A 13,850-nucleotide genomic window follows, 5' to 3' on the forward strand; every position below is an offset into this window, starting at 1 on the left:
ATGTGGAGGAGGATTTCCCCTCGCCAAAAAGGTCCTGCAACGAACACACCAGTTGAGTAAACGTGCTTTAGAATCACCTCCGAAACCCTGTTTGTTAGGGCAGCTAGCATCCTTAGTCAGGAATGATAGTTTAGGTGCCTGTACCAGAGAGGCAACTGAAGCCTCTACTGGTGGAAAATCGGCCAAACCCTGCTTCTCTGAAGCATGCAGGCTGTACAATGCGTCCACAGGCCAGGAAACAGCCGTAACTGTATCCGGGTGACACCAGGAAGACTATTTCAAAAAGAAAATCTGGGTGCACTGGGGGGGGGGGGGGGGGGGGCGGTGGTGACACAGGAGAGGCAGCAGGCCCATCATCAAACCACTGTTTCCTTCTTAATCGGTGGCATAAGCTTGGATGACAGGGAGATCTGAACCGCAGAGGATGTGCTGTCTGACTCCACCTCCTCAGGAGGGGACTGCCAGCTTCTCTTAGCCCACCTCTTCAGAGGCGGCAATGGACAGGACATCATGCTGCCAGTCTGTGCTTGTAACCCATTGGTGCCACAAAGGGATATGTGGGGCCGCATGCTCACGCAACAGCTCTGCGAGCACCGTTTCCTGATGGGAAACAGCTGTCCAGAATTTTTCCAGCTGTTCTGAGTCTGCCGGTCTCTTGGATCGGTGACTTTCTCTTCCGCTTCCTTGGAGAAGGAGAGGCTTGAGGAGATGAGGAAGAACGTGAAGACGGCTTGCTACGTGGGCTTTCTCCACAGGCACTGCACCTGCTCTCCCTTGACACAGAGCTAAGAGGAGAGGATGCAGCCACCTCTAACAGAGGGTGATGGGGAAGTGCGCTGTCCTGTGTAATGGACACCAAGCGCTCTATAGAATTAGGAGACACACATTTCTCCAGTGTGCACTTGGCCTACTCAAGCAGCTACGCTGCTGTACAGTAATAGCGCCAGGTCGGTTTTAAAAACACAAGAGAAAGTAATTCACCTAAAATGATAATATAACAATTAGTTAAAACAATACATAAAATTGTTAACAAAAACGAAACTTAAATTCAAGTTTAACTCCAGCCTGAGCTAAACTGCCTGTGAGGAGAGCACAAATCAGCTGACTGAAGCTGCTTGGCCCCTGTGAAGGGGAAACACAAGCCACTGGCTTCACGTGGGGCGCAAGGCCGCAGCGAGATGTAAAAAACAGGCTGTGCGCAAAAATTGTTTATTTAGTAAACTAATACAAAGTCCAAAAATATCAAGCACTCATCTGTCTGTGGCTCTCCCATCAGGTTCAGTCCTCTGAAAGGAAAAATGATACTGGGATCTGTGTGTCTAACATTTTTGTAATATTTTTGTAACCCCAATGATAGACATAGTTGAATGTAAAACATTTAAATGCCCAACGATTTATATGTAAATTTAAATTTTTTGTTTGGAATAAAATAATTCCTAAAATAATACTTAATTATTTATTAACTAAATAATAATTTTCAGAAGAGGCAATGTCAGTAGTAGAAAATATGCCATCAGAAATGATAATGAGGTTTTAACACCACAACTGGCAACTATGACATTGAAAAAACACAGTAACTACGTTCCCGTTTGACGCTCTTGTGTGGCTCTTCTAATTTACACCCAGTTCGCCACGGTGGTGTCCAAACAGGGGGAAATAACCGATTTATTTGTTTACTTATTTTGAATTGTACAAACAAACTAGCTGAATCATGTTCCCAAAGTTGCAGCAGAATGGAGCCTGACTAGCAGGCCAATGACGGTTCGATTTTGAGACTGCTTTTTAACACCAGACTACTGAAAAAGACAGGCATGGTTTTTGAACACAGTCAAGGTGATTAACAGGAGATGAAGATGATACTCCAGATTAATTTACTGAATAATAATTGTAGAAAAGCCATATCAATAACACTATCACACTCTACTTTGACTAACACTCACCTGTAGTACATTATTTGTTTAGAGAAATGTGAAACCTGTGGTGAGTGTGATGTTTAGGGGAGAGGGTTGTTTAGTAAAGGATAATGCTTAAAATGACTTGCACTGTGCTGCAATTGTACAGAGCTGCAGTTTGGTTACAGGCACAAAGTGAAACTGGGTGCCTTCAACTATGAAAGCTGTATGTTATTGTAGCACAACACAGCTATGAAGTGTTTTATCACTTACTTCATCGCACGTTTAATATTTCCCTAAACACAAATGATGTACTACAGTGCTCCCTCGCTATAATGCAGGTCTTGGGACACACACAATATGAGAGTTATAACCGAAGAGCGTTATAAAACAGGAGAGGGGGTGGGAGGTGCCGTGGGACACAGAACACACATCTGACTAAAATACAGAATAAAACAACTCCCTCTCTATAATGCACATATAGCAAAGCAAACATGTAACTCTCCGTGAATTAACCATGCAAATGCTATATTTTTAACAAAAAAAGGTAACATTCCCACTTGTGGATCATTTTAATTAGTAGTTTTTAAACTATAAATAGCATGGCTAAATGGAGGGTCGGGAGAGGGGAAGAGGAAATGGGCTCGCCCCAGGTTCGACTGCCGGAGCAGGTCTAAAGCTTCTCGTCTCCCGCTGCAGCTCCTCTTGCAGCAAAAAAGTCAATAGATTAGGAAAGATAACCACGTAATAGGCCTAATATTTACTTAGTTCTAAAACAAATGCCGAACAAGATGTCTGTGTTATAAAGTGTCAGGGCAGTTTTTCTTCAGTTCAGATACTCAAAAGGGAGAGACAGAAACGGAAGTTAGACCGAGAAGTTGTTTACAGTTTGAACACCGGTACTGTACCTACTGTAGAAATCTTGCATTAATCACTAGTATAGGTAATTGGGGGGCATGCTGTAGGAGTGTTACATCTGAGGCACGTTATAACCGAGACCCTTATAGCGATGGAGCACTGTATAGTTCAGTATTACAATATGGATACAATTATGAGCACAAACAAAACCTTTTTTTTTATCATTTTAAAACACTATCAAATATATCGATTACATTCCTGCACCATAGGAAAAATAAATCTGTTAAATGAGGTTACTATAATGACAAGACAATGTTGCGTAAAACTTGGGGCACCATGCATTATATATCCCCACCCCCCCCACCAATTATAAATAGTTTATTTAGTTATGTTAAAAGACACGAAGTTATATAGGTGTGTATTTGTATTAATAGCTTATTAACATAGAAACCATTAACCTTTCAAAGCCTGTTTTACATATAGCTTGTTTAGTAATGCCAATCTGGCAAACAAACCACACATAGATCATTCTGTTTATTGTATTGTGTACAAAAAAAAAAAAACACTATTTGGTGTGGTAGTGTGGCTAAAACATCTTGAGGTTACTTAAGCCACAGTGGCTAACTAAATGAAAGTCTTAGCAGGAACGTACAGTAGGGGTCAAAGTGATGCCTCGGTCCTTCTAGGTAGGCAGATTTATTTTTTATTGTTCTAGTGTTAATAGACAATCATCTCTCTGCAATAAATACACATTTATGTGATAGTTGTGTGCAACTACTAAGCATCATTCATCAAACAGACTTTACAAGGGTATAATAGTAGGTGCCTGTGAAGCCAGCTTGTCGCTCAGTGATCTGTATGTTCATTGAGTCCTATAATTGAAACACTTGCAGAAAAAGACCACAAGAAAGCACAACACCAGGCACAGTGGGTAATGACAGAAACAGCCTGCAAACAAAAGTATTGTGACAAGCAAAAGACAAGACACACTGACCAAAATAATACTTTAGGCAACTAAGGCTATTCTCTAATTTCTTAAGAGGTTGTTTCTATTATTTAGGAACAGGCAGCATTGTGAAGCAGACCTCATTGCAACACCCAGTGTTTATCCCCACTCCTTACCTGGGTATGGGACTCTACCCTTGGTTACCAGCTCTGTCAGCAGGATGCCAAATGACCACCCGTCTGATTTAATTGTAAAACGCCCATACAAAGCTGCTTCGGGCGCTGTCCATTTTATAGGAAACTTGGCTCCTAAATAAAAAAGGCAAACTGGTTAGAAAGAAGCCCTGAAATACAATATATAAAAATATAATACAGTCTACTCCACTTATTTGCATATTGGATAATTGCATAAATCACTTAATTGCATAGTCCCGTTTTTTACTGAATCATTTTCTATGATTGTATGATGCAGTTAAATGCATGTCGCCTAAACACATAATTCGCTTCATTGCATGAAGCTGCGTGGTCCCGATGTCCATTGTACATTGCATTTTAATTTGGATAATGCAAACAACGTTAAAAAAAAAAACACAAGTGTTTCAGCAACAGCAGTGATGTAGAGTGCATAGCAACCAAAATGCAAAGCAAACCTGTAAAACTCAAGCCTCAGCACACTACGAGCCTTTATGAAGGCAAATGGTTGTCAGTCTTATGGCAGTTGTTTATCAGCAATCAGCCGAATACTGTGTGCACACTTCCATCAACTCTTTTTTGCTACGCTGTAGGTCACAAGATCTATAATAATGTACTGTACACACCTGTTTATGTTTAATGTATTACAATAACTTCGTTTATGCAGGCTGTTCTATACTGTACATTATTTTACTTTTCATATCGTGCATTGCCAGAGAATAGTGTTGTTTGTATTACGTGCATGCTGTATTTCAATTAGTTTATTTTTCTGAACTTGTACAGTATTTTGGATTACTTAAGTTATTTAAAATAAAATATATAAAAAAATAAGTTAGTTTATGCCAGCTGGTATATACCTTATTTTACATTTCATATTATGCCTTGCCAGAGAACAGTTGTTTGCATTGAGTGTATAACGTATGTCAAGTTGGTTTATTTTTCTGAACTCAATTTTAAATTACTTGTAATAAAATACAATTGAAATATAAAGTTATGAATCTGATCAAAACATGTCACATATGGACACATACATAAATACCTATTGTCATTGTATCCCACTGTATTCCCTCACTCCTATTACGTGAATACTCCGGTCCTGAGCCCATGCAATTATGCGGCGTCAACTGTATTTTAATACAGTCTTCACTATTAAACTGAACAGAAAAATGTGGTGTCCTTTGATGTTACTAAGTTTTAAAATGTAGTACTACGCTTCACTCAAAATGAACACATAAAATAATTAGTCTTAATATGTGGATGCTTGACTTCAGTTTTCCATCAGACAGTTCCATAGTATAGGTTACAACCAAAAGCTTTGAAAACAAGGAAGACCATTTACAATGCACTTCATAGACCAGTCACAAAAGGTGAAATGTAGCCTTTGTAAAGACAGTCTATCAGTTTGTCTATTTATTTATATTCACCTTGTCTTGCAGTATACTCGTTGTCCTCAATTAACCTTGCCAGCCCGAAATCTGCAATCTTGCACACCAGATTGTCTCCTACAAGAATGTTAGCAGCTCGCAGGTCTCTATGAATGTAGTTCATTCTCTCGATAAATGCCATACCATCAGCAATCTTTAAAAAAAAAAACAACAAGTTTATCAAAATAGCAATTCGGCTAAAACTACTATCTACATATTCTTATACCCACCCACTTATAGGCTTCATTTTATTCAGTTTGTTTAATTACAGAAGAGAAACACTTTTTCCTTTTTACCTGGGCAGCCATGTCCACCAGTTGAGGAAGCTTCAGGTATTTTCCATCACCCTCCTTCAGGAAGTCCAGTAAACTTCCTGCAAACAGAAAAAAAAAAAAGATTTTTATATATATATATATATATATATATATATATATATATATATATATATATATATATATAATATATATTAAAAGGAGTTATAAGAGATTATACCACTAGCAACAACCTCTGCATCCTTGCAACCTCATCGCTTTGACTAGTAGTTTTGGCTGGTAGTATGAGCACCCTTGTATGTTCTAATAGGCTCTGTGATTAAAATTGCTACTTGCGGCTGCTGTCTGGCCGTCCGAGGTTTCTGGTGAAAATCTGAGATGTCTCAGCCCTGCGGAAATTTCATGAAACACTATTTGTTTGTAAGGTGCTTACGATTGCGAATCATCGCAAATTGCTTTTATGAAAATGGGCCCCAGCACTGCAACCCATATATCTAATCAAATCTTGCTGTGTTAGAGTTACTATGGGAACCAGAGTTTGCAGCTGGGTTTCATAAAACCTGCTGAAGAGGATGTCAGCAGTATAAAGAACAGATATTCTTATGCCAACTCGTAAAAAAAAAAAAAAAAAAAAAAAAAAAAAAAAATTTAAAATGAAGTTATTTACTAAACTAACCAAGCAAGCTATGATATACAGGGAGACTTACCTTTTGCCATGTATTCTGTAACAATGTATATTGGCTCCTCAGAGACAACAGCGTAGAGAGGTACCAGTTTATCGTGTCTGAGTTTCTTCATTATTTGAGCCTCTTGCAGGAAGGCCTCTGGTGACATTGTACCAGGCTTTAGTGTTTTAATTGCAACCTTTGTTGTTCCATTCCATGTTCCTGAAATGCATAAAAAAAAAAAAAGAAACTGTCCATATAAATGTTTATATAAAGTATAACAAGATAACAAATTATGCATGTTTTTTAAATTAACAAATATCTATTAACATTTGTTTTACACATTCTTGGTCACTGACTATATCCTAAAATTCAACTGATAGAAAATCTACCTAGTGCCAAGAAAATGTTTGTGAACCCCTTAGGATTTTCACATATTTCAAACTTAAAATGTTATTAGATCTTAATCTAAGTCCTAATAAAAGATAAAGATAACCCGATTAAAGAAATGACACAATAAATGATACTTTTTTATTTATCCACAAATGATTCAACATTCAATATCCATGTGTGAAAAAGTATGTGAACCTTTAGATTCAGTAACTGGTGGGACCCCCTTGAACAGCAATGACTTGAACTAAGCATTTCCTGTAACTGTTGGTCAGTCTCTCACATCGGTTTTGAGGAATTTTGGCCCATTCCTCCTTACATTTGAGGGCTTCCTTGCATGGACAGCTCACTTCAGGTCCTGCCACAACATTTCGATGGGGTTTAGGTCTGGACTTTGACTAGGCCATTCTAAACGTGGAATTTCTTCTGCAGCCATTCCTTTTGTAGATCTGCTTGTATGTTTAGGATCATTGTCTTGCTGTATGACCCACTTTTGGTTCAGCTTCAGCTCACGGACATATGGACTGACATTCTCCTCTAGAATCTTCTGACACAATGCAGAATTCACGGTTGTGTCAATGACGGCAAGCCATCCAGGTCCTGAGGCAGCAAAGCAGCCCAAAATCATCACACTCCCACCACCATGCTTGACGGTTGGGATGAGGTTCTTCTGTTCGAACGCAGTGTTTGGTTTCTGCCAAACATAACATTTCTTATTGAGGCCAAAAAGTTCTACCTTTGACTCGTCTGTCCAGAGAACATTGTTCCAGAAGTCTTGTGGATCATCTGGCGAACTTCAGACTGGCAGCAATGTTTTTTTGAGAGCAGTGGTTTCATCCTGGCTATCCTTCCAATAACACCGTTCTTCAGTCTTTTTCTGATAGTTGAGTCATGAATACTCACATTAGCCAATGCGAGAGTGGCCTGCAGATCCTTGGATGTTACTGTGGGATTCATTGTGACTTCCTTGATGATTGTCCGGTTTGTTCTTGGGGAGAGATTTTGGTAGGATGACCGATCCTGAGTAGAGTAACTGTGGTCTTGAACTTTCTCCATTTATAGACTATCTGTCTGACAGTGGATTGGTGGAGCACCAAATCCTTAGAAATGTTTTTTTTTTTTTTTCAACCCTTTCTAGACTGATGAGCATCAATAACTGTTTTTCTGAGGGCCTCAGAGATTTCTTTTGATTATGGCATGACGTGTTTCCACAGACATGTATGATGAAGACCAAACTCACAAAGTTTCTGATCTTTACATAGGATGGGGCCTCCCAAACTCACCCCTGAAGATCTACCTATTTATTTAAACACCTAGTTCTAAATATCCCCTTAATTGAGCTGATAAAACTAGGGGTTCACTTACTTTTTCACATACCCAGAATCTTAATTACTCATTGTTTGTCTAATTCATACATCATTTTATTTCAAATGACATGCAATTGGCTAATATAAACCCTATTGGATATTTAAGAAAAGGTTTTAATTCAAGAAGGCTATCATGGTAAAACTTTCTTGGCACTAGATATATAGATATAGATAAATAGCCCATATTTCCCCAAAAAGTGGGAATGAAACTGAAACTATCATTCACCATCTATTATTTCTACACTATAATGTGAGGATTTATACAGTGTGTCAGACGTCAAGAATAGCTACAGGCACTTCTTATTCTATAACCAGTCATCTCTGACAATAGGTGTCTCACTTACCCATCCACACTTCTCCAAAGCACCCCTGCCCAAGTTTCACCTCCAGCCTCAAGGAGTCACGAGGGATTTCCCAGGCATCCTTGGCTAGCCCTTGTGTTTGTGGCTTCACAGTAGGACATACAATTGTCAGCCTGTGGCATAATCCATCAGAATGTTCTGAAAAACAAAGTAAAAATCTCAAAGGTCAAACCTTTTAGTTACATGAAGTATGCTAATTGTCTTTTACTTTTAAATGTTTCAATGAACTATGATTAATTACAATACATAACAGTAAAATACTGTATATTGGAAATGGTTCTAGAATGATGAATACATGCAATTTACAGTGCTACCCTAATTTATTTTTTAACATGGTCCATGATTAATTTCATAAAATGGCTTGGATAAATGAAGTGCTGTGATTGGCTTACCGCACGGCTATGACATCATAGACAAACTTCTGTTAATATTACTATGCCTTAATAGTAACAATTATCTAAACAGTGTTTCTATAGGTAAAAAAAAATGTCAACATACAACTCAAACAGCATTTAAATGACTCAACAATCAGTTTTTTTTTTCATCTCTGTCACTGAGAATTACAGAAAAATTGGCAAATATACTGTGGAAATTATTTGGTCAGATAACTGAACATAGAACTCAGGAGGCAAGCAGGAGCAGTAACACTATTCAAAAGCCATCTGAGCAATCACCACGCAAGTCTCACTCAGCATGTAATATACTGTATATGCAGCAGCGGCATCTACTTATTAAACTAAATAGTGCCTTATAAAACTGACTAGCAAGTATGTAATATTTAAACTCGATACAACAGATACATCTCACTACTACCCTCCGATTTCAGAAACATATTTAAAACAAAATTAAAATCTCTCCTGCTCTCTGCTAACACAACAATTGGTTTTTTACAAGGTCGGGTTCGGAATGGAATTCTATTGTGCTCGCCACGGATGAGAAGGACTGCAGCACTGCACAAACTTACACGGAAGTCGTTTAGTCCACATATCATCTAATGCTGGTTTACAATCTAGGGAAATGATGACGGTTACCGGTATCGGTGTGAAAACAGAAATTGTTGGTCAGCTTTTCTTGACGACCGCGAAGACTGAATAGGATAATTTCTTACAAAAAAAAACACACTCGGAACACCCTCCCTCGATGTCAAGTGCAGTGTTACATGAATAATCCCTCAGATGTCGTTAATCAGTCTGCTTTCAATTCACAAATGTCATTTCATCTCGAAAAATTACCATAAATGGCAATGATCAATATAATATTTATGGCAAAAAAAAAAATAAGTACAAAATATAATGTTACAATCAAACAAACAGTCTTAAAAGGACTTTTTCTAAGTGGAAGGATACATAATATATTTCTAATTTAATTTCCTTAAAGCCAGTTTGAGTAATTATTCTCAATTTTTTTTGCCATTTTATTAGCAAAATAACCCACTCTAGGGTGTGCAGCAAGACAATTCTTACCGCACTTCCTGGGTGGCTGAAGGCACTCGGCCTACGGCCTCATGCATCACAACTCACTCCCTGTCATGGGTTATTTCTTACATATTCAGTGGTCAGCAATGCCATTAACACTATTATACTACATTTTTAAAAATGATTTATTTACACTCAAGTTTGCACAGGCACACAGTCCCATACCTGTGTAGTGTTTGACCAGTTTTTGGAGAGTTTCAAACTGTGCTCTTGTTGTAATGTAGTAGCCACCGTTGTCAAGTTTTCGGATTTTGTAGTGTTTCACATTGTCTCCTTTCATTTCATCCCAGTCCCGTATAGAGAGAGAATAAGCGCCTAGATAAGAGAGAAAGTTGCAAGGGGTTGCTTTAACTTTAACTATTACAATATTTGGAGTGATATATAGCAAACAATATATTTTGACAAAAATCAGTATTTAAAATTTGTGAATTTAAGAGAATCCAATCCTAGCGAAGAGGGCTTAGCCCTGTGATCCTATAAATTACAGATATGTTTCAAGGGTTTAACTATGTTGTGGGACAAAAGGCAAATACAAATTTCTAAATCTTATTGGTGGGATATGCTAGTTCTGCAGTTTAGACAATGTTAACATAAGAGTGTTATATTTTACTTTTGGTACAATGATAAAAACTTCTCTTAAAAGCCCCCCCCCCCCCCAACATTTTACCTTTAGTAGTTTCACTCTCTCGAGCCAAGAAAGTGCCTCGTTGGTTTCCTGGATTCAGGAGTAGTCGTTCTGCATCTTTACGTCCCATTTTACCAAAGTACCATCTAAAAATGAGAGTTAAAAAAATGAAATTGATTTAAACTCTTTCCTTACAACTAACACCCAAAAAGTTACTGTAATTCATGATTTTCGTACAGCAAAAAAACAAAGGATAAGGGTGTTAGCATTATGGTATATACATGCCAACTCCTGCTGACTAAAGCATAAGGACACCAAGATATCACAGGGATTTGGAAATTTTTCTTCTGATTTACTGTTTTTTTTATTTTTATTTTAGAGTGACCAATTACTATTTGTATTTATTTTTCATCCCCAACTTGGAAAGTCCAGTTTTGTTTTTTCTCATCAGTGCAGTGGGTTTCCACAAAGCACAGATGTTCTGAGGGCATGTGATCGTCCTCTGATCTCACAAGCCTAAAGCCAGAATCGCTTTTACACCGAGTAATCCAGGGCAGAGGTGGACAGGCTACCGATCTTGGAGAACAGAGATCAGCCCTGCTTTTATTCACTCTGAATTTATTCAGTGCCTGCCCAGTAGGGTTCTCTGCTGTGCAATTAGGAGAAAGAGTCCCTGCCAGTTTCCCATCCCCCACCCTGGGAGTGTCTGAGCCAATGCCCCCAGCAAGGTTCAGCCTCTTTGCACAACCCAGACACGAACCAGCGCCGTCCAAACTGTGCGACTCATCCTGCGCTCCCAGCGGCAGCGCGTTAACTCAGGGGACCACTCAGGGACCCATCGGATTTACTATTTTTAAATACAAAAATGTGGGTCTGTGTAAGGTAAAGGAATAGTTACATACAAAACCCTGGGAATAAACATGGTCTATATGTTAATCTCAACAGAGGCCCACATATCCAGACAAGAGGATAATTAGGAACATTTCTCAATTTTATTATATTATCTGTTGATTAAATGATAAATCACATCAAAAGACATTACTGGTTTAACACAAGCTAAACACACTTAAATAGGACATGGCAATGAAATGTGAAAAAAGTTCATGTTTTTCAAATTAAAATAATCTGTAATCAACTGGATTAGCACTGATAAGAAATAGCCTTACTCTTCAGCTTGAATGGAGTCAGCGGGAGCAACATAATTGCTAGGAATGTATCCATTCTTTCCTGTAGTGATAGATCTCGCCTCCCACCAATCTCCCTCCCTGAAAGAGAATTGTTTTTAATAAAAAATAAAAAAAAAATAAAAAGACAGCAAAGGATACAGTTCTAATTTGTTTCAGAAACATTATTTCAACTAAAAGAAGCAAACATCATTACTTTAAAACTGGAAATGAATCCATAAAATGAGGTTATAAGTTTTGTTGTTTTATGTTCCTGGTTTTTATTTTATATAACATTTCCCAGTCATAGAATGGTGTAGTCATTGAATAACCTTGGTACACATTTTGTAAATGGTGAGAAATTGACCTACAGCTCAACTAAAACAATCATGGGCAATCAATGGATTATTTAAAGTTTACAGTATTTTAGTCAGCAACTGTCATACATTTAACAAAAGCTGTTTATGTTAAAATTATTTATTACATTTTAAAACCATTTCATATTTAAGAAGCACATTTTGAAATATCTACTCTCCCTTTTGAACAGATTGATGTTAAAGGGAATTCTTAGAGGTGTCATGAGGAAAGGAATAGTTAGTTACCAATAAGATTTATAAAACTTGTGGAATGTATATTGAAAATTAAGTGCAGATGACATTTGTCAAGCATGTGACTGACTTGTTGCAGCATATACCACACAAAACTCGATATGATTGGCTGAAAACCGACGTGACTAATCTGTGAAGCAGCTGAGGGTTTCTGGAAGGGCTGCAATTCAACTTCATGTGAACAACTTACTTTTAAGAGGCTGACTGTTGCAGCAGTTTCTAAGGGCAGAGGGAAAATGTTATTTATGTAATCCCTGTTATTGTTTGAGTTATATGTGCATTTCCTCTTGCAGTGAGCTTACTTACGTGTTATTAATGATCTGGAACCTTTCACCCTTTTTGAATGAGAGGTCATCTGAAGTTCTAGCTTCATAATCATATAAGGCCACAAAAATTGTAACACCACCTAAATGCAGAGATTCAAAAATAATGAAGTTCACACATTCCAACACAAAAATTATCAAAACCAAATGCATGTACCAGAAGGCCTATTTGATAACTAACTGCATTGTTTTAGTAATGCAATGCAATGTGTGATTGAATGTTGTTTAAACATTCAAATGAATTGAATTGAAATGAAGTGGTGAAGAGGAATAAGTACAAAATAGTTTATTTTAAAATTGGACAACACCAACAATCAAAGCTGATCAAGAGAATCATAGAGAACATGTGTGCACATGTGGATAGTGGTACTTTATTTGAAAACCTATATGCAATTTTACTGAAATGATACAGCTGTGTACAAAAAAATAAAGACTTAAGGAGCGCAGTCCATCATAACGAAACCACATGACTTTTACCTGATATTCATATTGTAGTCACCAACCTATAACTATGCAAGTCAGTACACTCAGAAATAGGAGGCATTGAGAGTGTAATGGTAGCAGCTTTGAAAAGTAGGGGCACAAAAAATCATATTGTTGTATGTAACAGGTCAAAATGAAGGGAACCGTTACATTTTACCTGAGGAGTTTAATGAAAGTCGATATCTCAAAAGGTTTAAGATGATATGACATGTTGAAGAACCATGGCAAAATACAAAAAGCTCACCACTTACGAAGATGCTTAATTATAAAGCACATCTTACAATAAACAATCTTAATGCAACACTTTTAAAGTAGCCTTCTTACAAATGCTGATCTGCAGTGCAGAGACGGTAGGTAAAGCGGGGCACATGCTCATTTCAAATTCCCATCTTTGTTGACTTGTTTGCTAACATAATTACAGTTTAAGTTTTCTTGTTTGGATGTTTGTTTCCATGAAAGCATATGAGGCTGGTAAATGTGTATATGACTTCTGAGTGGACGGGGTTTGAAAGAGGCATTATTACAGATTTATAACAAAACAATCTATTCAACCAAAACACCACCCCTCAGCTATTAATAGATATTTGAGCATAATCATGGGCAAGCGCATACTGGTAGACAAACATCCTACTCATTTTAATAGAAATTGTATAAAAATGTATTGACTAAGCTTGGAAATGGCAGAGTAAACACATTGTCATATACTTTCAAATGCAAAAGGATTTACACTGGGAGGCTGCTGTTTTCAGGGCAGACCTTCCTAAAACTAACACTGGGCACACTCAATTTGTGGGACTTGATGACAG

General features: G+C 37.7%; 1 protein-coding gene across 1 annotated transcript in view; it reads right to left on the bottom strand.

Moving 5' to 3' along the window:
• LOC121313155 (tyrosine-protein kinase Yes-like) overlaps window positions 1-13,850 on the bottom strand; it is a 53,170-nt gene that overhangs the window by 4,269 nt on the left and 35,051 nt on the right. Inside the window, exons 3-11 of the mRNA XM_041245379.1 lie at window positions 12,545-12,644; window positions 11,634-11,732; window positions 10,510-10,613; window positions 10,008-10,157; window positions 8,350-8,505; window positions 6,291-6,470; window positions 5,608-5,684; window positions 5,312-5,465; window positions 3,873-4,004 (exon numbers count right to left, since the gene is read on the bottom strand). Coding sequence (XP_041101313.1) covers window positions 3,873-4,004; window positions 5,312-5,465; window positions 5,608-5,684; window positions 6,291-6,470; window positions 8,350-8,505; window positions 10,008-10,157; window positions 10,510-10,613; window positions 11,634-11,732; window positions 12,545-12,644 — 1,152 coding nt within the window. The remainder of the gene's footprint in view (window positions 1-3,872; window positions 4,005-5,311; window positions 5,466-5,607; window positions 5,685-6,290; window positions 6,471-8,349; window positions 8,506-10,007; window positions 10,158-10,509; window positions 10,614-11,633; window positions 11,733-12,544; window positions 12,645-13,850) is intronic.

This window comes from Polyodon spathula, chromosome 3 (assembly GCF_017654505.1).
Source record: "Polyodon spathula isolate WHYD16114869_AA chromosome 3, ASM1765450v1, whole genome shotgun sequence".
NCBI classification, from domain to species: domain Eukaryota; kingdom Metazoa; phylum Chordata; class Actinopteri; order Acipenseriformes; family Polyodontidae; genus Polyodon; species Polyodon spathula.